At 36.5% G+C, this 26,101-nt stretch overlaps 1 protein-coding gene across 13 annotated transcripts in view; it reads left to right on the top strand.

Annotated features, from left to right (window-relative positions):
* Positions 1 to 26,101, top strand: part of KCNT2 (potassium sodium-activated channel subfamily T member 2) — a 351,003-nt gene that overhangs the window by 302,475 nt on the left and 22,427 nt on the right. For 5 of the 13 annotated variants that reach the window (XR_011535338.1, XM_070602414.1, XM_008516150.2 and 2 more), the window contains 2 exons: positions 870 to 890; positions 20,729 to 21,029. Coding sequence is in view for 8 of the 13 variants with exons in the window: in XM_070602414.1 (XP_070458515.1) it covers positions 870 to 890; positions 20,729 to 21,029 (322 nt within the window). In the remaining 5 variants the exon portion in view is untranslated. The remainder of the gene's footprint in view (positions 1 to 869; positions 891 to 20,728; positions 21,030 to 26,101) is intronic. The other 8 variants (XR_011535339.1, XM_070602415.1, XM_008516151.2 and 5 more) reach the window with 3 other exon arrangements.

Here is a 26,101-nt window from a genome sequence, read left to right as displayed (position 1 = left end):
TCCTTAGAACTGAAGAATAAGATAGTGTGATTTTTATAACTTCTAAAATTTAGGGGTTATATGGTGACTGAACAGATCAATTTTTATACTCAATAACCCATGTGAAAGCTCACAATATTTCTATAACTTACTTAAATGTATACTTAGTAGGAAACTAATCCTACTATAAGATCTAAATTTTAAAATATAGCACAGGTGTTAATATCAATAATGATTATTGAATGTCAATAATTATGTGAAATATTCTCTCATGAATACAGTAGTCTCATAAGCTTCTATCAATTGTTTTATTTCCTTATACTGGTGCCATTTTTTCTTTCTATCAAATCTTAGAAAGACAATTTTAGCAGAAACAAAGGGGCCAGCCACATGGCTGAGTGGTTAAGTTTGTATGCTCTGTTTCAGTGGCCTAGAGTTTCACTGGTTTGGATCCTGGTCACAGACCTAGCACAACTCATCAAGGCATGCTGAGGTGGCGTCCCACATAGCAGACCCAGAAGGACCTATAACTAGAATATACAACTATGTACTGGGGGGCTTTGGAGAGAAGAAGAAGAAAAAGAGAGAGAGAGAGAGAGAAGATTGGGAACAGATGTTAGCTCAGGTGCCAATCTTTAAAAAAACGAAAAACAAAAAACCCCAAAAACAATCTAATGAACAACATTCTGGTAAACGTTAAAGATGATAGCTTATTCTTTACCTAATTTTATTCCAAAGTCCTATGATAAATAAACACATAGTTCAGTGTTAAGGTGTTCTGTGGGTATCTGTCCTGTTTTGTCTTTGTTGTTGATTGTTTCATGTATGTATTGTTTACTCATTGTCTAAACCACATTTTGTGTGTTTCTTTTTTCCTCCCTTTGTGTCAGTCTCGAGAAATAGCATCACAAGTAAGTACTTTGCTTGTCTCCCTTTCCTCAAATGGTTTCATATAGGAATTCAGAGCTGTTAAAGGCAGAGAATATTAAAGATTGAATTCAATATTTCAGATTTTAACACAAAACAAATTAAGGTAAAATGCTTTTAGATGTTCTATTTTTAAGTTAGAGTATTCATATTTTCCTAACAGAATTGCAAATTAATGTTACCTGTTTGTCTTCAAATTGTGTTTAGATATTAATGCAATCGTATGTTTGACTGTATGGGGTCATTTCCAACTAGTCACTTACCCTCTGTGGATGGTCTGTCCTTGAGCAATCAGCTGGAACTGAAAGGGAGCAAAGGTCACGTGATGGAAAACATCATTTTAGTGTACTTCCTTGTCTGCTGGTCCCTCTAGAAAGAGTTACGGAAACAATAAGACCTGTGATCGATTTCTTTAGCACACTCTTTAATGTTGAACATATTCTTTAATACCTTTAACTTAGTGTCTTAAAGAGGCCATTATTTGAACATTTAATAATATTAACCTGTGATAATAAATGATTTACTACAATATATCTAAAATTCTTAATAACATATGTATGTATACATATGCTTCTTATATTCCTAAAACCTTGATGTTATCGTCATGTGATTTGCATTTTTAATTTTACTTCCCATTTTCTTCATATAAACTACTTTAAATAATCGTCATTATAGTCTTAGTACTTAACACAACCTCCTAAGCATTAATATAATTACTGAAACCGTTACAAATATAAAAACATATTCAACTTTAAAAGCTGTTTTGAATGTCAAAGCCAAAGCAGAAGGCAGACCTCGAAGTATAACCTTGTATGTCAAAGTTATCCACTAAGAGTACAAGTCTATTTTTGAGCTTGTTTAATTTTGGAGAAAAGTCCTATATTATCATAATATCCACATTTTTGACACATGATTGCCGTTGTTTCTTCTACATCATAGATTTGGATCCATATAGTGAATGCAAATTCTCTTTATAAATTATTTTGAACATCTTAAATTATTTATTTAGGTTTTATAAGCTTTAACTCTATTGTATTTTTAAATATTCTCATTTTGTTTTCCTGTATATTGAATCTTTTGGAATTTACTAAATGTTTGTCAAGGAAGCTTCACTTTGGGCTGTATGAATATGGTTTTAGAGCAGAGCATTCCAACCTTTTTCACATCTTGGTACACATAGAAAATGTTAATGTTAGCTTGGCATGAAGCTGGTCAGAAGATGCAGCTACCATGGCTGCCTGCAGGTTGAGCAAATTAAAATTTTCACTCACTGCAGAACATATCTCTGGCACATACTGGGTTTGGGGAGCTCATCTTAGAGTTCTTATATTTGCTGTATTAGATGTATATTTTCTGTTTCAGATGCAGGAAAGCAAAGGTTTGACTCATTTCTGAATCTTGGTAGCCAAGTAGTAAGTTGACTCTGATAAATTTTTTTCCGCTAATTGCTTTCTTTCTCATAACTATTATTCTAGTTCTCAAAATCCTCCAGTCAATTCCCTGTATAGGTAAAGTGTTTTCCCTCCCATTTGCTGGCAAATTTGAGTCTTCTCATATAGGCATCCTTCTTACAATCTTTTTATGAAAAAAAGAGCTCTAATTGTACTTTGGATATTAATGTATTTATCCTTATCATTCCACTTATTTCTTCTACAATTTCTTTCCTGTCTAGCTCTAGGCTTTTTTGGTATGTTTGTTTTGTTTTTCCCCTCTCCCTCAACTCTCTCCTTTTACCTTCAAATATGTACAGGTTTCCCCAATTCTCAAGGATTTTCCCCCTGTTAGTCTAGCTTTTTCTTATTTTACTGTTCTGTTAAACACAGAAAAGTTCAGACACACTGTCCATTCTATGCCTATCCATGTCTCCAACAGTTTCTCCCCACTGCTTTGTTAATCCTCTCCTTGCATCACTAAAAATCTCTTTCAGCCCAAATCATTGGAATTTGAATTAGTTTTAATTCGTTTAAACATCCTATAAACTTTACCAGGGTTCATTATCTCCTACATCTTAAGATTCTCTTATTCTTGCTTTTCATGTTACAAATTATTCCTGTTTTTTCTGTTTTCACTGGTCTGTTTCTTAAACTATTTTTTTCTCTTTCTGTTGCTCAATTTCAGCCTGTAACAGCTCATTTTAGATGCTGCTACTGTGCTTTTCCATCTGAAGGCTTGTTTCTAATCCCTTGTTCCTGGGATTAGCTCTAAAACTCAAGAGTCCAAGAAGATACAGCAGTCTGCCTTTGTCTCCTTTCTTAGCACTGGGTTTCATCTTCAGTTTCCAGAAAGTATCCACCTGAGGGTACGCTAAGTTCCATTGCAATTAGTCTCTCCCAGAGCCTTAATCTTGATTCCTGCACAACTCTAAGCACTTTATTATTTTATTTAATTCTCACAACAAGCCAATATGGCAGATACTATTACTCCCATTTTTAAGTGAACAGAGACTTAGTTAACTTGACCAGGATAAAAAACTCAGAAGATAGCAGACCTGGTTTTAGAATTTATCACTATCTGACACCAGACCCTCGTTGTTTAATTGCTAGCTTTCTCTGCAGCAACTGCTACCACTTTCTGGCCACTTCTCTCTTTCCACCATCTGCTTTGAGGTCCCCAAATGCTTTGTTTGAGAATCAACATGGGAATTGACACTGAAAAATAATCAGGTGTTTACTAAAGCTGTGTTTATAGTCTTTTGCTACACTCATTGCTCAGAGCACTCATTGTCTCTTGTGGTTCAATGATTTCCTCTATGCTGATGGATAACAAATTCCTGTTTCCTTCCCTCACTCTTCTAATTCCTAAACATGAAGAATAAATTCATTATCTGCCAGAGCCTCTCCATTTTATCATCTACTGGAATTATAAATATTTATTGAGCACCACTGGGGACCAAAAGCACTCATCTAAGTTTGGAATGCATCATTAAACATGAGAAAGATTTCTCAGAAACTGACATCAAAGTTTTATGCCTATTCTTGGATTTAATTACCTCTTAGATTTGATATTTCCAAATGTTCTTCCCTTTAATGTCTTGCATGGTGCAGATAGATAAAAGATCATTTTCCTTACTTTACTCACAGGTTGAAAAGTCTATAATGGATGCTTGTTGCCTGCTACATTAAGTCAAATTTCTTGTTGCTATATTTTAAGATACTGTATATTCTAGTCGTTATTTATTGATACTCCCTCAGTCTTGTTCCTGGTACAAATCATTTATCCAATTATTTTACCTGGCCAAATGAGCACTGAACTTGAACCAAATGCTCTGGGTTTAAATGTTGGCTTCTCCTTTTACTAGCTGCATATGAACATGAGCTATTCTCAACACGCAGCAGAAGAAAGGTTAAGAAAGGAGTATATATTATCACTTCACAAGTTAGAAAAAGTAAGAAAAGTGTAAATGAATTTTCAGAATAAGTGGCAAATAATTCTGTGGCAAAGAACAGAAGAAAGAAAGAAAGAAAAGAATAGAGTAACGTAGATGTTATTGCATCATTTTTCACTGGTGCATCATTTTTGAGTGATCTGCCCCAGAAATATTTGTGTCAAAACATTTAAATTTATAAGTGAGGTAATAGTAAATATTCTTGTTATTTCAATAAATACCTTGCAATATTAGTCAAACACATAATTTCACTAACCTCAGCGCCTTCTAAATCATAGACACACACACTCCATAAGTCTGAGTTCCTTTGTAATTTTCTTTCATAAAACTTTTACTCGAATCTTTTTCTTACTTTATTTCATAATTCTTATTTGTAATATTTTCTAGCTCTGATGATTCTTATCTTGTTCCTTTCCAACCCCAGGAAAGCATTTCTTATTTTCATTATTTACTTTCCTTAACTTAATAAGAGTCTTACTGGCATGCATATTAGCAAGAAGCTATTTAAATGCATCCAATTTATTTGATTTAATTTAACTGCATTGTCATGGCATTCTGTCCACTATCTTCAGCTGTGTGCAAATCTTTCTTTCATTTCACACTCCTACAGGAAGTAAGTTAAAAGCCTTTAGTCACAACTCCTTGTTGAATGAATGGCTGCTAAAGTCTATGAATTCAGAACCAGATGGAAAATTATCAGGTTGATCTATGTCACATAGCTCTTCATGAGGGAGTGGTGGTCTGTAAGCAATGGTTTACTTGGACCCATAAAATTGTTTTATGCAGATTCTTTAGATAAGAATATGAATATTCATATCTACCAAATCTTATATCATTGTATCTATTCTTTAATTAAGGCATTACATATATCATAGAAATTTTCTTTCAACAAGCTCATTTATCCACCACTGGTATATGATTTAGGGCAGCGGTTCTCAAATGCTGGAAAAGAGAGGGGGGTTCTGTGTGCATGTGTGTGTTTAAAATGTTTTGGGCATGGTGAAATTGGTGCTGTACTCATGTTAGAATCACTATAACAGTTTTTCAGAACTTTCTGTGCTTAAGTCCTTTCTTCTGGACTGGAATGTGCTGGAGGGGATAGAATGATAGCCCCCTGACCTACCCTACAGTATGTAGGGTCTACATACACGCACACATACACACATGGTCGAAACCATTGCTTTAGGCTCTATATTCCTGTAATTCTGGAAAATCATGTGAAAATTGTACTGTGAAGATGACAGAGCTGGCAATGAAACTGATTCTAATTATACAAAGCATTTCAGTGCCTTTGTTGGTATGTTAAACCTGTCCGCTTATACCATACTCTTCTATTTGTTGATTTTCTTTGTTTGTTTGTAAGTCAATTTTGGAGTTTAAAGCTATTCAGCTGTATAAAAATATACTCTACACACGTATATAAGCTTATATAACTCATAAAACCTTAAATATATATATACTTAAAAAGGATGTTTTATGTAGAAAGCAAATATACTCTTACATTTGGTTATTTCTAAACATAAACCATTTGTTTAAGGAAAAGCACTTTTTAGTTTATAAGCCAAAAGTTGATGATGAAATCAGTCTTGATTTGGGCCGCACTTTGATTCTGACCTATGGGACAGGCATCAACATGGGACATTACAGTCATTATTAAATAACTATTAGAAGAGAGAAGACATGTCTTGAGACCTACAAAAGAAAGTAGTTACCAAATGTACAGTAATAATAATTCTGATGCTGATAATATTATCTCCCCACCTTTAAAAGAACTTATGCATCATTTTGAAGAGAAAAGAGATGCTATACCTTCAGAGAACATAAAAACATTCCCCTACTGCACAGTGAAAGAAAGTAGAGATTGTCCAACTCCATAAGAAAAATAATGAAAAAAATAGTGTTAGTGGCATTGGTAGAGCCATATGCTATAGAAACATGACATAAAAGCAATTTTGTTAAACACTTAAATATATTTCTGAACACCACACCTCAAAAGTGTTATGAATACTTTAAGAAATATTAACCCTTAACTATTGCAAATTGCTATTTAGAAAATTCACTTCTCAGGATCACCAATAACCTCGATACCACACTTGTATGAATGGAAGATGCAGAATATATTAAAAAAACCTCCCAACATAAGCAATGCTATGGTCCGAAGTAAACTAATGCCCTCTTGTTACTTTTCCTCCTCCATGACTCTAGTACAATAAATATTATTTGTGACATGGATATTAGAAAGGAATAAAAAGCTATAGTAAGAACTATTTGATAAAATTCATCACCCATTCCATTCCATGAAAATTACTTCTTCCTTGGCTTCCATGATAATCAAGTTTCTATATATTCTCATATTCTTAATTTCCTATTTCTTTTCTACTTCATACTCCGCAACTGAAGGTATTGAGATGTAAAACTTGAAATAAGGGGGTTATCTCTATACCACATCTATCTTTTCATTGTTGTATCCCACATACTTTGGACAGGGCCTTGCACAAGTGTTCAATATATATTTACTGAAACTCAGTCACTGGTATCCTTCTCAAAAAAGCGTTACCCTTTCAAATCTGCTCAAACTTATATAATTGTGTTTCCAATAATTTTATTGAGATTTGAATGGTTTATAACTATGTAGTTTTGGATGTACTTTCTTATTTATCATTTTCTGGCTAGACTTCATTGTGCTCACCATTAGTAGTCTAATTTTTGTCCGTCACCATACATATGTGCCCCTTTACCCCTTTTGCCCACCTCCAGCCCCCTTCCCTGATAGAAACTACTAATCTATTCTCTTTATCCTTGTATTTGTTTATACTGCAGTGAACATAGGGGTGCATAAATTTCTTTGGATCATTAATTTCAAGTTCTTGGATAAATAGCCAGTGGTGGGATAGCCGAATCATATGCTATTTCTATTTTTAACATTTTGAGAAATCTCCATCTGTGTTTTCCATGGTGGCTGCACCAGTCTGCATTCCCACCAGCAGTGCATGAGGGCTCCCTTTTCCCCACATTCTCTGAAACGTTTGTTGTTTTTTGTCTTGGTAATTATAGCCATTCTCACAGGTGTAAGTTAATATCTCACTGTAGTTTTGATTGGCATTTCCCTGATGATTTGTGATGTTGAACATCTTTTCATGTGCCTGTTGGCTATATGTATATCTTCTTTGGAAAAACGTCTGTTCAAATCCTCTGCCCATATTTTGATTGCATTGTTTGTGTTTTTGTTGAGTTATATGAGTTCTTTATACATTTTGGAGATTAACCGCTTGTTGCATATATGATTTGCAAATATTTTCTCCCAGTTGGTGGGTTGTCTTTTCATTTTGTTCATTGTTTCCTTTGCCTTGCGGAAAGTTTTTAGTCTGATGTACTCGCATTTGTTATTTTTTTTCCTTCTGTTTCCCTTGCCTGAGTTGACATAGTATTCGACAAAATGCTGCTAAGACCAATGTCAAAGAGTGTACTGCCTATATTTTGTTCAGGGGTTTCATTGTTTCAGGTCTTAGATTCAAGTCTTTAATCCATTTTCAGTTAATTTTTGTGTGTCATGCAAGATAATGGTCTACTTTCATTCTTTTGCATGTGACTGTCCAGTTTTCCCAATGCCATTTGTTGAAGAGACTTTCTCCATTTCCTTTCTCCATTGTATGTTCTTGGTTCCATTGTCAAAATTAGCTGTCCATAGATATGTGGGTTCGTTTCTGGGTTTTCAGTTCTGTTCTGTTGATCTCTGTGTCTGTTTTTATGGCAGTACCATGCTGTTTTGATTACTATAGCTTTGTAGTATATTTTGAAGGCAGGTATTGTGATGCCTCCAGCTTTGTTCTTTTTTCTCAGGATTGCTTTTGTTCTTAGAGGTCTTTTGTTGTTCCATATAAATTTTAGGATTCTTTGCTCTATTTCGGTGAAGAATGTCATTGCGATTCTGATTGGGATTGCATTGAATCTGTAGATTGCTTTGGCTAATATGGACATTTTAACTATGTTTATTCTTCCAACCCATGAGCATGGAATATCTTTCTATTTCTCTATATCTTCTTCAATTTCTTTCAATAATGTCTTATAGTTTTCAGTGTATGGATCTTTCACCTCTTTGGTTAAATTTTTTGCTAGGTATTTTATTCTTTTTGTTGCAGTTGTAGATGGGATTGTATTCTTGACTTCTCTTCCTGCTAGTTTGTTGTTAGTGTATAGAAATGCAACTGATTTTTGTAAGTTGACCTCGTACCTTCAACTTTTGTAGTTTTTGATTATTTCTAATAGTTTACTGAGGGATTCTTTAGGGTTTTCTATATATAGAATCATGTCTTCTGCAAAGAGCAAGAGTTTCACTTCTTCCTTTCCAATTTGGATTCCTTTTATTTCCTTTTCTTGCCTGATTACTCTGGTCAAAACGTCCAGTACTATGCTGAATGTGAATGGTGAGAGTGGGCACCTTTGTCTTGTTCCTGTTCTCAGAGGGATGGCTTTCAGTTTTTCACTGTTGAGTATGATTTTGGCAGTGGGTTTGTCATATGTGGCCTTTATTATGTTGAGGTACTTTCCTTCTATACCCATTTTGTTGAGAGTTTTTATCATAAAAGGGTGTTGGATCTCATAAAATGCTTTCTCTGTGTCTATTGAGATGATCATGTGATTCCTATTCCTCATTTTGTTAACGTGGTGTATCATATTGATTGAATTGTGGTTATGGAACCATACCTGCTTTCCTGGAATAAATCCCACTTGATCATGGTGTATAATCCTTTTAATTTACTGCTATATTTGCTTTGCCAGTATTTTGTTGAGGATTTTTGCATCTATGTTCATCAGCGACATTGGCCTGTAATTTTCCTCCTTTATCTTGTCCTTGTCTGGTTTTGGTATCAGGGTAATGTTGGCCTCATAGAATGAGTTAGGAAGTGTTCCATTTTCTTCAACTTTTTGGAATAGTTTGAGAAGGATAAGTATTAATCTTCTTTGAATGTTTGGTAAAATTCTCCAGAGAAGCCTTCTGTTCCTGGACTTTTGTTTGTTTGGAGGTTTTTGATTACTGTTTCAATGTCTTTACTTGTGGTTGGTCTATTTTGAGATCCTCTATTTCTTCTTGATTCAGTTTTGGGATGTTGTATGAGTCTAAGAATTTATCTATTTCTTCCAGCTTATCCAAATTGTGGGCATGTAGTTTTTCATAGTATTCTCTTAGAATCTTTTGCACTTCTGCTGTATCTGTGGTAATTTCTCCTCTTTCATTTCTAATTTTATTTATTTGAGCCTTCTCTCTTTCTTGGTGAGTCTGGCTAAGGGTTTATCAATTTTGTTTATCTTCTCAAAGAACCATCTCTTAGTTTCATTAATCCTTTCTACTGTTTTTTTTTAGTCACTATTTTATTTATTTCTGCTCTGATTTTTATTATTTCCTTCCTTCTGCTGACTTTTGGCTTTGTTTGTTCATCTTTTACTAGTTTTCTTAGGTGAAGTTTAAGATTACTTATTTGACATTTTTCTTGGTTGTTGAGGTGGGCTGTATTGCCCATTGGGCTATGGGTGTTATGACCATGGGGAATTTAAGCAAGGCAATAATTCTGTTGCTTAAGATGAGGCATACTTATTTATCCTCTATTTTACATTTGATAACCCCACTAAGAGTATAGGGATTACCTTAATTTTAGCACACTCTCCACACTTAGGGTACTTTGTTTAAACTTAGTGGGATCTCCAGTCATAACTATAATTTGAGGCCCAACTCAAACAAAAAGGCCCTGAAAATTTGCCAAAGGGCACATCTCAGATGTTAAAGTTAATCTGGAACCTATGTTGTAAAGGGACAAAGCCAATCAGCTCCATTTTATCTTTTTGTCTTACATGAATTGCTTTAGCAAATTCAGAATTTTCAAGTCAGACAAATTGTGGACTTCTTTCTCAGGAGTTTGTTTCTTCCCATGAATCCAGTTATTTTGTTTCCTCTCCATGTATGCCCAGCTTTTTCTTGTTGCTGTCTTGTGTGTTAGACACTTTGGGGGATCTTTTCTACCCTGCTCATATTTATAAGTCTTTTCCTCTAGAGGGTCTCAAATCAGTATCATCAGAGTTATGGGATTCCTTGATGGCAATGGTTGCCTTATTGGATTTTAAGGACCTAAGGCTTAACTCAGTTTTGAATTCACCCCTTGGCTATGCCCATGGTACTTTTCCTTATAACTGTAGGGGTTGGGATCTTTGTCATTACAGAGGCATAGGCAGAGTCAGCACCAGAAGCATTTCGTAGGGTCCTAGTGTGCTATCTGTTTTCAGGAGCGTGGACCTCAGCGTGACAACTACTCTCTCTATACACAAGCAGCCACACAGTGGACCTGTATAATGCATAGGCCATCAGTCATTGCCCTGAACACTCTATAGAATGGAAACCAATGTCTGGTTGAGACACACAACCCAAGGTCACAAGGCAAGAATCACTTCCCTGAACTTATTGTCAGACATGCTTCTTATCAGAATCTACACACACAATTTCATATGAAACTCACAGAGAGGTCTGAGACATATGACACAGGGCCGCTTTACCAAGAGCCCCAATCTCATACTCCTGTCCTTAAATGCCGATTATCGAAACTTCCAACTTAGATTAGTTAAATCTAAACAAAAACTTTGGAGGACTCAACAAATGCAGCATAAAATTGCACAGCTCAAAGCACGAGCTTGACAGTAGGCAGCAACACAACTCAGAAAGCACGCTCACCAGCAGGAGCACAACTGGTTAACAAACCAAAGCAAAAGAAGAAAGTGGTGGTCAGTGCTGGTAACCATTGCCTTGACTCTTTGCTTGCTGTGCCAGTTGTCGAGACCAACCTTCACAGACAGGATGGACACCTCCCCCCAAAATCTGTTGAGGATGTTGAGACTGATGATTCCACACATGCACCAAGAGGGTATGGTAAAGGACTATAACTCACTCTATTAGTCTGAGTTATCCAGAGAAACGGAACCAATATTATATACATATATATATATATATAGTATTATAATATTATATAATTGCTGACCTTGTGCCCTCTGTATAGTGTCCGTAGGGCTCCCCCTGTGGCCCTGAGTGGCTCTGGCCCATGTGGTTCCCTCTGCTGATGTCTAGTGTTTTGTTTTGCTTTTTTCTCTCCTGTCTTTCTGTCTAAGACAGGATACAAAAGCCCTATGCCTTCCCACATTTGACATCAAGTTTGGATGTTGTATATTGTGGTGGGTTTTGTTTATTTTGTTTTGAAAGTAAAATACACAGAGAAGATGCAGTTAGGGCTAGGGTTAAGGTTAGGGTTAGAGTTAGGGTTTTATACATATGTATATGTGTATGTATATGTGTATATATATGCCTCTGTGTGTGTGTGTGTGCATGTTTGTATTTATTATAAGAAATTGGCTAATGAAATTATGGAGACTTTGAAGTCCCAAGATCTTCAGTTGATAAGCTAGAGACCCAGGAGGGCTGATGGTGTAGTTCTGGCCTGAGAATCAGGAAGCCAATGATAGAAGTTGCAGTCCAAGTCTGCAGGCCTGAGAACAGGAAAGTCAGTGGTGGAACGTCGAGTCCAAGGGCAGGAGAAGATCGATGTTCCACCTCACGCAGTCAGGCTCAGGAAGTTCCCTCTAACTTAGCCTTTTGTTCTGTTCAGACCTTCAGTGGATTGGCTGAGGCCCATCTACATCAGGGAGGACAATCTGCTTTCCTCGTTCTACTAATTCAGATGTTCACCTCATCCAAAAACACGCTCGCAGACACACCCAGAATGATATTTGGCCAAATGTCTGGGCACCTCATGACCCAGTCAAGTTGATGCATAAAATTAACCATCACAAGTCCACTCCTTCTCAGTTTGGCACCCTGACACATCTTTTTAAACCATACTTAATCTCTAAATAAAGACAATAACAAGGTCCTAATTCCACCTAACATAATACAACTCTCTTGCATACAAATTAAAACATACTAACTCCTTCACAAAAGGGGAGCTGAAGTCCTTGAGTAATGTTTACTCATCTCCCTGATATCCCATAACTGAAATACTATGATGTAAAATTAACAATACTTAAATACTATGATATGAAGCCTGTACATCTTATGTTACATGATGGGTGATAAGAGTGACAAGAAAACAAAAATATTTGCTTGATACACACACCGGCAAATATATTTACAACAAAATAACAAAGAAATGTGTGTGGCAATTGCAGCTGTCATTTCTGTAACTGTTTTTGTGGTCATAGCTGGTATTTATGACTTTTTCTTCCACTGCTCATTGTGTTCTGTATTCCCTTTGCCTTCAGGGAGCACCTCCCCGGGCAAAGTGACTCAAACCTTTATTCTTAATGGTCAGAGCCATGAGTGGCTCTATCCAGATTGGGTTGTTGCAGTTTTCCATTGACGTGAATCACAGAGTATGATGCTACTAAGAGATGCTTTAAGGAATCTCTGTATTCTCAAAGGAGAGTAGTCATTCATAGAGGATGGCAGGGCTTTGCTCCAAATTCCTAAGGGCTTGAGCTGCCATTCACCTATAAGGGCCTGCCCAAGGCTCCAAACTGCATCCCTATCTGCTAATGACACTTCAAACACCATTGGATTTGCTAGAACTCATAGCCCAAGTGGCAAAGCAGGTTGCAGAGCAGACTGAACTTGTTGCAGAGCTTACTCTTGTCTGGGATCCACTAAAAATTGGCCATTTTAGGGGTCATTCAGTAAATGTTCCAGACTAACACACCCAAATGAGGAACATATTGCCTCTAAAATCCAAAGAGGCCCACTAGATGTTGTGCCTCTTTTTTGGTTGTAGGAGGAGCAGAGGTAACAGCTTATCCTTCATCTTATACGGATATCTCAACATGGCCCACACCACTGGACTCCTAGAATTTTCACTGAGGGAGAAGGGCCCTGTGTTTTTCCCAGATTTATTTCCCATCCTCTGACATGCAAATGTTTTACCAATAAGCTGAGGGTAGTTGCTACTTCTTACTCACTAGGCCAATCAGCATGTCATCTATGTAATGGACTGCTGTGACATCTGGTGGAAGGGAAAGTCTATCAAGATCCCTGCAAACTGAATTATGACATAGGGCTGGAGAGTTGATATTCCAGTGAGGTAGGACAGTAAATGTGTATTGCTGGCCCTGCCAGCTGAGAACAAAATGATTCTGCTCTTCCTTATTGACAGGGATGGAGAAAAAGATGTTTACCAAATCAATAGCTGCATACGTGGTAACAAGGGATGTGTTAATTTGTTCAAGCAATGAAACCACCTTAGATGCAGCAGCTGCAGTTGGAGTCACCACCTAGTTAAGCTTAGGATAATCTGTTGTCATTCTCCAAGATCGATCTGTCTTCTACACAGGCCAAATAGATGAGTTGAATTGGGATGTGGTGGGAATGACCAAACCTGCATCTTTCAAGTCCTTGAGGATGGCACTAATTTTGCAGTCCGTCTGGGAAGTCGGTATTTCTTTTGGTTTACTATTTTCTTAGGTAGAGGCAGTTATAGCAGCTCCCACTTGGCCTTTCCCACCGTACTAGGTCAATATGATCAGAAACCCAAAGTGGGAATTCTGCCAGCTGCTGAATATATCTATTCCAATTATGCATTCGAGAACTGGAGAAATAACCACGGGATGGGTTTTGGGACCTACTGGGTCCACTCAGACCTCAGCTACTGATCACCTGACCTCCATAAGCCCCCACTCTAACTGGTGAACCAAAGTGATGTTTCGGGTCTCCTGGAATTAGTATCAGTTCAGAGCCAGTGCCCAAAAGGTCTGATTATTTTCTTTTCCCCTGTGCACAGTTACCCTGGTAAAAGGTTGTATGTCCCTTTGGGGAAGGCTGGGAAAAAGAATATTGGTACTAATTTTTGGCAATATACTGGGGCCCTTCCTCAAAAGGAGCCAGCCTCTCTTTCATTCAAAGGGTTCTGCATCAGTAAACTGGATCAGATCTGGGCATTGTTTGAGGGGCTGTTGCTCTCTATATTTATGATGCAAGATAGATTTTTGTTCATTTGACCTAGAAATTTTAGGTGTATGCAGATCAAGAAAAATTTAATAGGCTTCCTATCTATTTCACTTTTAAGAACACTGTGATCAATTAGCCAATGCCATGGGTCTGTGCGAGTCAGACTATTTTTTTTTTAATTGAGGTCATATTGGATTATAACATTGTGTAAGTTTCAGGTGTACATGGTTATATTTCAGTTTCTGCATTGTGTCCACCATCAATAGTCTGATTTTTATCCGTCACCATACATATGTGCCCCTTACCCCTTTTGCGCACCCCCCACCCCTTCCCCTTTGGTACCACTAATCTCTTCTCTTTATCCATGTGTCTGTTTATCTTCCACATATGAGTGAAATCATATGATGTTTGTCTTTCTCTGTCTGACTTATTTTGCTTAGCATGATTCCCTCAAGGTCCATCCATGTGCCAAATGGCAAGATTTTGTCTTTTTTATGGCTGAGTAGTATTCCATTGTGTATATATACCACATCTTCTTTATCCATTCATTCTTTGATGGACGCTAGGGTTGCTTCCACATTTGGCTATTGTGAATAATGCTGCAGTGAACAAAGGGGTGCATAAATTTCTTTGAATTGTTGATTTCTTGTTCTTTGGATAAATACTTAATAGTGGAGTAGTTGGATCAAATGGTTTTTCTATTTTTAACTTTTTGAGAAATCTCCGTACTATTTTCCATAGTGGCTACAGCAGTTTGCATTCCCACTAGCAGTGTATGAGGGTTCCCTTTTCTCTACATCCTCTCTAATGCTTATTATTTCTTGTCTTGTTAATTGTAGCCATTCTGATATCTCACTGTAGTTTTGATTTGCATTTCCCTAATAATTAGTGATGTTGAAGATCTTTTTGAGTGAGACTATTCTGATTGCTGCTTTGACTCATTACAGTAATGATGCCCACCTTGCCTGTGGCATTGAGTGCCACCGATTGACCCTGCCACCTCGGGACCCAATTACTCCCATTGCATTTAGGTGTCCCAACTGAGTGACTACAATTGCTGTAAACACAAGTCCCCTAGGACCAGTTCAAACCGAGTCCATCTTATCAACAGAATAACTGAGAGTTGTTTTTCAGACAATTTGCAAAGTCCCATAGAGAGAGCATGCATAGAGGAGAAAATCTTGACCTGAAATGAGCGCAGAACCAAAAATTCTCCCCGCACAGAACCAAAGGACGAGGACCCAACCAGAAGTTGAAAGTCGAACTCTTATCAGAAGCAAGGAGTCCATTGTCTAGGAAGATCCAGTGTTAAAACCCCTTTCACACCTTACCATAAATGTTTAAAACCTTACCATAAATACTTAAAGCCCTCCAATCAAAACCTGCTCTTCCAGTATTTCTGCTTATCAGCCTATTTTCCATAACCTCTTAAATTTTACCCCAAATCTTGAATTGGGGAGACAGACCTGAGAGCTTATGTCTCCTGTCTCTTTGCAGATCAATCTTTCAATAAAGCTTCTTTCTTTTCTCAACAGCTGATGCTATTATAATTGGCTCCTCATGCACATCGGACAAGAGAACCCCAACTTTGCACAGTAACATTGCTATTCTAAGGTCTGGCCAAGAGTGAAGAGCAGTCATGGAGCTCTTCAAGGATGTTAGGATTCCCCTGACAAATTTATTTCTCATAGTTGTGATGGAAGGTATGCCTTCTGGACCCTCTCAATGTGGATGAGTAGGTTTCAAATGACAAATCTACTCTTACATTTCATTCTCCCTGAGCCTTCAAACCCCTTGCTCTACATTAAACCAAGCTAGGTCCCGCATTTCCAACTCACTTACTCTGGGCCACCTTTTGGTTCATGTTTCAGCCAACCAACAAAACAATCTGTTTGAGCCCTTTCTGACTCCACAAGCTGCAACTTTAAATGCAGAACCTCTGCTTAGCAAACCCATATCAATAAATTCTGTGATCCAACTTTGTGTTTCTTCCACCATTTCCCACCCTCCTAATATTCATTCCTATGTACATTCCCCAGATTTTAGTCTGTATAAATTAGAAAACTCAAGTAGTTCTTTTGGAGTAACTTCCTAAACATGTGATGAACAATAAAATAAGTAACACATGTGCCAGCTATCATCTACATATTTATGAGTCACTTTACTAGGACTCAGATGAATTATTTAAAGTCTGGGAGAGGACAGCCCCCATAGAGTTAGCAATTACATGGTAATAGTACTCAGGTTCTAAAGAAGGAAGAAAAAGTAAGATTTTCTGGGCTTAATGCACTAGGAAAGGCATCAGGCAATTGCACCCCTCTACACTAGTTGTTTCTGAATGACAGTTTTGAAAGCTCGGGGGAAAAAATAACCACCAATGCAAGAGGTAATACCAAGAAAATAACTTAGCTAGGTTTCAAACTCCACAGAAGCCAAAGCAAAGATTTAATTAAACGCACACACTCACACACACATACACAGAAAACCACATCACCAAAGATGTGTGAATATAGAACTTAATGTGTAAATTTAGAACAAATAATAAAAAGGAGACTTACCCCATAAAAATAAAAGTGACTATGTTTGGTGCTGGCCCAGTGGTGTAGTGATTAAGTTAGCATGCTCCACTTTGGCAGCCCAGGATTTGAGGGTTTGGATCCTGGGCACAGACCTACACACCACTCATCAAGCCATGTTGAGGCAACGTCCCTTATACAAAAAATAGAGGAAGTAGGGCACAGATATTAGCTCAGGGACAATCTTCCTCACCAAAAACAAAAGAGTGACTAGGTTTAATTTTCTTTTAGGATTAATAACACAAACATGGGTGCTAGATATGAGAGACAGAGAGGGAGAGAGAGAAGGAAAAAGACAGGAGAGAGATGTGCTCTGTTCAACTGTAGAAGAAAACTAATAGCATAAGTTTGTGGATTATTTACGTTATCTCTGGGTAGAGAACCTGGAATTTTTTTCACTTGGATATAAAATTAAATTTTGACTTTTGGAGTTATCAAATTGAAACGGTGTGTTAATTGAGATTCCACCTACTGTGAGTAAACCTTATATTCATAGAATAATAGATGAAATTGAAAATTACCTGAGAGAACGTGTAGATGAAATATCTTATTTTCAGATATGGAAAATGAAATCAAGAGATTGAAATAATTTTTGTTATTCCACCAATTGATTAGCTTTTAAAAGGCCATTATTTGAACTTCAATTCTTGAGTAATTATTTGGTTTATAATTTATGATAGAGTTTTACTATTAGATTCTCATAAGTTTTGTTTACTTTTCTCAGGAAAACCAGGATAAGTATTAATTTCACTATTTTTCTAGAAGCTTAATTGGTTTGCTCAAGTCATATGGAAAATGGGGAAACATCTTTCTGTGGATTTTTTTTTTAATAAAAAGGAATTTCCATGGGAAACTCCAAAGTCACTAGCCTTGGTGCATATGGATTAAATTTAGATGCTCTTTCAAATATTCTTATAATTTAACCTTTCTTTAATGGAGAACATTAGATAATTCTTTTATAAAATGTTAAACTAACACATCTTCATTTTCCTCTGTTTCATGATTTGATTTTCCTCTGTTTTCTTCTTTAGCAACATTTCAGAATGTCTTCAATCACAAATCAGATAACACAGTTAAAGTCTAAAGTCTATAAAACTCTTCCTAAGGGAATCATAAATGCAGATTACCAACACTCACTTTCAAACTACTGGGTGAAATAATTTGTTTTAAAATATTACTTAGTTCCACAGTTTCCTCAATAACCCATGACATGATGCCTGTTCAATAAAAAACTGAAAGGAAGTTGATATGAGCCACTTCAGAGTGTGTGTGTGTTTGGGGGGGGGTGGAGTGTGGAAAAGAATGTTTGATGTCTTTTGTGAATCTGACACTTTCTATCTTTCTGAAAACAATGAACGTAATTAAGCTATTTTAGGCACCAGGAACATTTTCTCATTTATAAAGTTTTCTTTTCATTTTTTTGGAGAAAGATTTTTAGCCTTTTTTCAACCACATTAAATTTGATAGTTGGAAAATAACATAACTTTCCAAAAATGATAATATTTTAAATTTAAGCGAAAATTGTTGGGAGTAGCCATATGAATTTTCCATTTCCTTATTGAACTATATGTTCCCAGAAGCATTTCATATAAAATGTGTGCCTTAGTCCATTTGGGCTGCTGTAACAAAACACCACAGGCTGGGGAGCGTACAAACAACAGAACTTTATTGCTCACAGTTCTGGAGGCTGGAAGTTTGAGAGGAGCGTGACAGCATGGCCAGCTGAGGGCTCTCTTCTGGCCACAGATTTCTTGTATCCTCACCTGGTGGAAGGGGCTAGAGAGCTCTATGGATCTCTTTTATAAGGGGACTAATCCCATTCATAAAGGCTCCACTCTCATGAGGCAATCACCTCCCAAAGACCCCCCCCCCACACACACACACAATAATGCCATCACCTTTGGGGGTTAGGATTTCAACATGAATTTTGAAGCGACACAGATATTCAGCTCAGATCATATCAATATGCAAATACCTTTTCTCATTCTCACAAACATTAGTATTAAATCTTGATTTTTCAAGTTCATAATTATATTAGGCTTCTAACAATAAAAGTAGAAAAAAGTCAAACTCTACAAGGCAACTATCTGATTATGAATGAACTAATGTATTCATTTTTGCTACAAAGTACCTATAAACTGAACCTACTGAATAAAGATTGATATTCTTTACTGATGGTAGATAGTACTCAAGGGTTTATGGATTTTACTCCCACAGAAGAGGATTTTCCGTCTATTATCAAGTAGGTGAGACGAGACTAAGTTAAGAGTCATAAGGGTATTCATTATTGCAAAAGCATGGTGTTAAAAATTTTAATACTTTCAACTTAAATTCTGACAGCGAAAATAAGGTTTCTAAAAATTTTGTAATGAAAGATTCTCTTCTGAAGATATGAAGGTTAAATAAATCATTTTTGATTTCACTCTGATACAGTACTGTTTTGGAACAGAAATGTGAGTGAATATTTACATTTTTTACTGAGTTCAAGTGTGAGATACTTTCATAGCTTGCCGCTAGGAGTTGTATGAAGGCATTGACCGAGCTTCCATTAATTTATATCCACTTTTAAAGCCTTTTATTGGATCCCTTCCTGACCTTGCTTAAATTGGTAATTTAAATTCTATTACTTTGAAAGCCAGCAACACACGCATGTTATAGCTGAAGCTCAAACTTCCCTCCATAGAAGGGAAACACGGTTAGTAGATTTAAGAATGCTGCCCTTATATACGATAAAATGCAGGAAGCTGTTTATTTGCATGTGCATGCTTTCAGAAAGTAAGTCTTTCTGCTTTGATCATGTGGCATTCATATGACTTCCTGGTATGGAAAGCAATAATTTTGAAACAGGAAGCTTTTCTATGAAGGGCCTATAATCAAAGGAGAGCTTCTTACTTTAAAATCAGATTTAGTAATAAAAGTAAATAAAAATAGATTTTATGAGTTTGCTCATTGTTTTTCCCTCCTATGGAAAATAGCCTGATATAAGTTTTGTGATTCTAGGATACATTTGTGAAATATCAATATTTACAATATATTTTCATTTAGAATACTGAGAACAGTTTCTAGGATATGTTTTAATATTTTAATCAGAAAACATTTTATTTGGTGAATAATGGCTGCATGAATTAAAAAGTGCTCTTTGAGGGGCTGTCCCAGTGGCATAGTGGTTAAATTTGCACACTCTGCTTTGGCAGCCTCGGCTTCATGGTTCTCAATCATGGGTTCAGATCCACACCCCACCGATCAAGGCATCTTGTGGCGGTGTCCCATATACAGAATAGAGGAAGATTAGCAACAGATGTTAGTTCAGGGCCAATCTTCCTCACCAAAAAAAAAGGGGGGGCGGTACTTTTTGTTTTCTTCTGAGTCATATGAAGGAATAAAAAGATTCATATTTATAGAGTTCATTCTAATGCCATCTTTAGAAAGAGCAATAATTTCAAAACTTTTAAAAATATTAATTTAAAATATAAAACCATTTTCACAATCTTTATTGAAAGTTTATATGAAATAGTTGTAGTAGATTTAGAAAAGTCCATTATGTGGACTTTATTTGAATAAAATTATAAAACATCTAGTCTTTTTGTTTGTGGTTTCAAACAACTCTATGCTAGGAGTTTGATAAGATAACTGATGCACAAAACAGTAAATCTTTTGATTTATATTGGAGGATGCAAACATATTTTATCTGGTTCATATATAAGTTCAAAAAAACATATTTTCTAATAATATTTCTAGTAACAGAAAATTGGTATCAATGATTATCATTTTGCTCTTTCTGTGAAAGCTCATGAGATGTATAATTATATGAAGATATTAGCAACAAATATATAACTCCAGGCTACAATGATTCCTTAAATATCTAATTGTCAATATCCATTTCCTTTAAAGTCTCAAATATCTATCAGTGTGGAAGAATGGGAAGACACCAAAGATTCCAAAGAACAAGGTCATCACCGGAGCAACCACCGGAACTCCACCTCCAGCGACCAGTCAGACCATCCCTTGCTGCGGAGAAAGAGCATGCAGTGGGCCCGAAGGCTGAGCAGAAAAGGTCCCAAGCACTCCGGTAAAACCGCTGAGAAAATCACCCAGCAGCGCCTGAACTTCTTCAGGAGGTCAGAAAGACAAGAGCTTGCTGAACTTGTGAAAAATAGAATGAAACACTTGGGGCTTTCTACAGTGGGCCATGGTAGGCTCCTTAAAAGTATTGTATGATAATGGACTGTGATTTCTTGCCATTAGTCGTTCTAGAGTTGGCTCTAATTTAGTCAGTTAAGAATTCTATTTTTGTTTCACAGGGCAATGTGAAGGGACTACTGACACATACCTAATCTCCTACAGAAAATTATAACGTTGATGATAATAAAAATAACGTGCTAAAAGTTTGAAGTATTGGCTTAGTTCTCTAGGCACTCTACTGGACCCCTTACATGAATCGTCTTCGTTTTAATTTTCACGAAAACTCTTCCATCTTAGACATAAGGAAACTGAGTCAAGTAACTTGCTAATTAGCCTGTTAATAGCATGGGTGAGATTTAGATCCAGTTCTCCTGACTCCAAAGTGTCTCCTACACACACACACACACACACACACACACACACACATCCCACATCTTCTAGATCCTGGGATAAAATGAATTTGAGGCTTTGGCGAGTAACTAAAGGTACCAGCCATCAATGAACCAAAATATTCCTATAAAATTTATATAGTTTCTTGTGGTCCAAAACCAAAAAGTCTTCAAAAGCTTTAATTTGAAGCTCAAACTGTGCTTGATCTCATACAGTGCAGATTTGTCTCAATAATTGTTAGGCTCCTGTGGTGAGCTGTGATTGCAACACAGACCATACAGAGCAGCTTAAATAATACAAAAATAATTTTAAAATATATCATTTATTTTGTATGCATTTTATTTAAACAAGAAATTTAGTCAACTTAGAGGAAAACCAAGTGATACATAAGGTGTTTTGTTTTGTTATATATATAACTCGGGTAGACCAGGAGCTCAAATAGTGTCAGTATCATGCAGGTTAAGGGTAAAATAGAATACGTTCCATATTTGCCCCCATCTCATCTTTATTATTAAAGTCTCAACATGAAACAATGGACATGGGGAGAAATTTTAATCATTGAATTAGAGTATAAAAGTCACCTGTGTTTTTTGACCCAAGAAAAGGAAACATATTTACTGAGTACCTCCGCTATGCCAGGAACTATGCTGGACACTTTATGCATATTTTCCCGTTACTCCTTACCACTCTGATTAGATAGGTGTCAAAATTTGAAGCTCAGAGGTTAAAGACCTTGCTCAAGGTCATACAGCTGAAATGTGTTGGAGTCAGGATTCCATACGTAATTGAAATTCTCATTATCTTTCACTTACATGAAAGTAGTACAGACTTACCCATGACCAATAATTTTTATAGAACCACACAAGGTCTTACGTTAAGAAGCAAACTAAAAGAAGAACAGAAGATCTTCACTTAAAAAACTCTAGTAATAGCTTTTTGCCAATTTAATGACATTAAATATGATTGTATTTCTTATAGAAATATTGTCCTATATTTATGTGACTTTTGTTAGTTATTCTTCAGCTATTTTGTCTTTTTTTGAAAAGTGCTAGTAACTAGTTGCTCATCCAAGTTCCAGCTGTGCTTCACGAACATTATAGCCCCAGGCTGGTCCCGTAAGCAGTGTGGCAGATAACAGCTTGACTCTAAGAGACATAAAAATGGATGCACTGACTGCATGAGAGAATCGTCAGGGAATATATTATGTTTTTGCTAATGAAACTTCTATTAGGTATCTTGCATTTAGTTATTGTCTATGGTTTACTTTTTTATGTAAATTTGTTAATTTAATTCTCACACTAGCTATTACAGATCAAAATGGATATTCTCCACCTTCTTTTCCTCTCTTGTCTTCTTTCTTCCTCTCTCTGTCCATTATATCCACCTATCTATCCATAGATCCATTAGTTGATTCTAAAGCCATGTACTGGACACCTCCAATAACACAGAGACTATGACAACAGGATTTGGAGTCTAACACATCATGAGCTTCCGGACTTCTCCATGCATTCCTGACTCACAGTAATTCATCTGTCCAACAGATATCATTGGGCTGCCCTCTCAGTGCCAGGAACTGTTCCAGGCTTTGGGATTAGAACAATGACCTTTTGAGACAAAACCTCTGTATTTATGGAACCTATATTCTAGTGTCAGCCAGTAGATCTTTTGAATTATTTAACCTTTCCAAGCCGTTTATCATTGTGAATTGAAGATAATAATACCTATCTTGTACGTTTGTTGTGAGGGACAAATGGGATGATGAGTAGTAATGTGCTTAGCCCAGAAGTGGCATTCGGTTAATACCACAGTTCTACCATTTATCTATTAAGTACTATATGTATGTCTGTGCTTTATACGTAAAAAAGTAATTTTTTTTTGCCCACTTCTAAAGAAATACACAAATCTAGCATCTTTGGGGGCAACATTGTCTCCACTGAGGATGCTTGCTTAAAACAATTATTATTTTGCATGTTTGCCTTCCTTCCTTAAGGGAAAGCGAATGTCTTGCTCATCTTTTCATCTTTATACCTTCAACAAATCACACATTTCCTGACACATAGAAACCCAGTAACTGCACATTGAGTGCATGAACAAATAGAGTGCTTACAGGTAAGAAAACAGGTCTTAAATATAGATGATTTCCTTGGGTCACCTTGCCTGTTTACACTCAAATCGGTACTTTTGCTTGTGACTTTTGACTCTATAGCTTTGTATGTTTCCACTATGCCACATGTTCTTCTTGTATTTTTGTCAATATTTTGTAGTGCTTTACAGATGAAAAATGTTTTTAAATACTTTACACACAATGCATGATGTTTGAATTAACCACGGGTCATAATCTGATTTTTTTCTGAGTAGGTCTGGCCTGCTCCAAGAGAAGGAACAGATTACTTTTGACTTATTGGGTGTGAGGCATAAAGGAGAGGGAAAGGGGAGAGTCAAAAGATGACTTTGAGGGCTTAAGTGTAAGGCAGTGACATTCACTGACCTTAGAAGAAGACAAATAACGTTGTAGAGAAGATAATAAATTTATGGGGCCTGGAGTGGTCAGAGGCACCCCTCAGGCTGGTTACTTCCAGCCAATGTGAGTACAATATCATTTCCTATAAGTTCTATGATGTGAGAAAGCGTTGGACTAGCATCAGTGAAACGGTGTGTGTGCAAGCCATATTGGAGTAATCTGAGGAATGATGTTAGGGAAGGGTTTAATAAGGGTTTAAATAGATTTAAATATATTAGGGACTCCAAGGTATTGGAAATTTAATCTATCGTATTGCTCCACCATCTACTGCTTCCATTGCCAAAGTCATATTGTGGTACTAGATGGATGTTGGAACTCCAATGATTTTGTCCACATTTCATCCAGCAGGAAGGAGGGAGATATCAAAGAAAAGGTTGTCTGTTCAATTAAAAGATACCACCAAGTGGTTGCACACACCCTTTCCACTATGGCCAGTTGGCAAGGAGGTGTATTTTATTTTGGGTGGGCAGATCTATATTAAAGAAGACAAGGAGAATGGCTATCAAAAGGCAACTACCAGTCTCTGCCACTGTAGATATTTTTTAAAGAAGTTTCATCGTGAAGGAGAGATGAGAAAAAGGGAGATAGCTGTCTGGGAAAGTGGAGAGGGAAGAGAGACTATTTGTTTTGAAGATCAGAGAGATGTGAGGATGTTTATTAAGATTAAGCCGTTAGTGAGGAAGTTGAAAATACAGGAAAGAGATCACAGTTGGAACCCTTTACTTAGACATTTGGAAATGAGGAAAAGGTACGTGTTTTTAAAGGCAGCAAATGTGTGGGTATTTTGACAGGAAGTTGAATAATATTTCATGTGGTATTAAGGATGCAAGCATCTGCTGAGGATGATGGCAAGAGTGGAAAGGTGAGTGTTTTGAAAATAATTCACACTGTTTGCCGTCTCAAAGGAAAAGGTGTCCTTTCTGTGCAAGATGTCTCTCTCTAACTTACTTAAAATTTTTTTTAATTTTAATACAGAAAGTTTCAAACATGAATAAATGTAGCAAGAATAGTATAATGAACCCACTTATTCTCATTATCCTGTTTCAACAGTTATCAACCCATGGCCTGTCTTGTTTCATAGCTATTCCCATCAATTTCCCTCACTTCTCATATTATTTTTAGGTAAATTTCAGGCATCATATTTTTCAGCACATACCTCCATAATTTATGGACTAATTTAAAAAATATTGTCAACTACCATTGCACACTTGAAAATAATTTTTTTTTTAGGAAGATTAGCCCTGAGCTAACATCTGCTGCCAATCTTCCTCTTTTTGCTGAGGAAGACTGGGCCGAGCTAACATGCATGCCCATCCTCCTCTACTTTATATGTGGGACACCTGCCACAGCACGGCTTGACAAGTGATTTGTAGGTCTGATTCTGCACCCAAGATCAGAACCAGCAAACCCCAGGGCCGCCGAAGGTGAACATGCGAACTTGACCACTGTGCCACCGGGCCGGCCCCTAAAAATAATTTTTTAATGTCTGCAGCTTTTTGCTTTGTGTTCAAATTTCCACTTATCTCACAAATGACATAATTTTTTACAGTTTATTTAAATCAGAGTCAATTAAGGTCCACGAATTGAGATGAGTGACAAGTTTGTCGTTTTTCAGTTTTTCCCATCTCGTATTTTTTCTGTTTCATTCTATTTCTTGAAGAAACTCACTCTTTGTTCTATGGTTTCCTATACTCTGAATTTGATGTCTAAATTTGCCCATTCTGTTCCCCCCTTTGACTTCTTTAACCAGTTTTTTGTTATTATTATGAATTAGTGAATTTACGTGTGTCTGATATGTTTTAATCCATTGCAATTATTATATTATTGATCAGGTTGTCCTAAATTGGATCAGTGGGACCCTCTTCAGATTGCCTCTTGAATCCTTTTGTCATAACATCAACCATCTATGATAAACTTTCCTTGCTCTCTTTAGGACTAAATGCTCCCCACCAGGAATAAGTCATTTTTTCAAGGATCCCCAGTTTCCTTTAGTGGGAAATGAGATTTCAAAATGATAATCAAGTTTTAGAGATGCTCATTTTTACTGAGTTTGTCATTATTTCTAAGTCTTTTCAGTGGACAGAGCTAAAAGATAGATTACAGATAGATAAATAGAGATACAAAATATCTCATGGATTCATACAGTTACGATAAAAATCCAAAGCCACAGT

Source organism: Equus przewalskii, chromosome 31 (genome assembly GCF_037783145.1).
Source record: "Equus przewalskii isolate Varuska chromosome 31, EquPr2, whole genome shotgun sequence".
Lineage (NCBI taxonomy): Eukaryota > Metazoa > Chordata > Mammalia > Perissodactyla > Equidae > Equus > Equus przewalskii.
The sequence above is the reverse complement of the archived record's forward strand: the minus strand, read 5'-3'. Positions and strand labels throughout refer to the sequence as shown.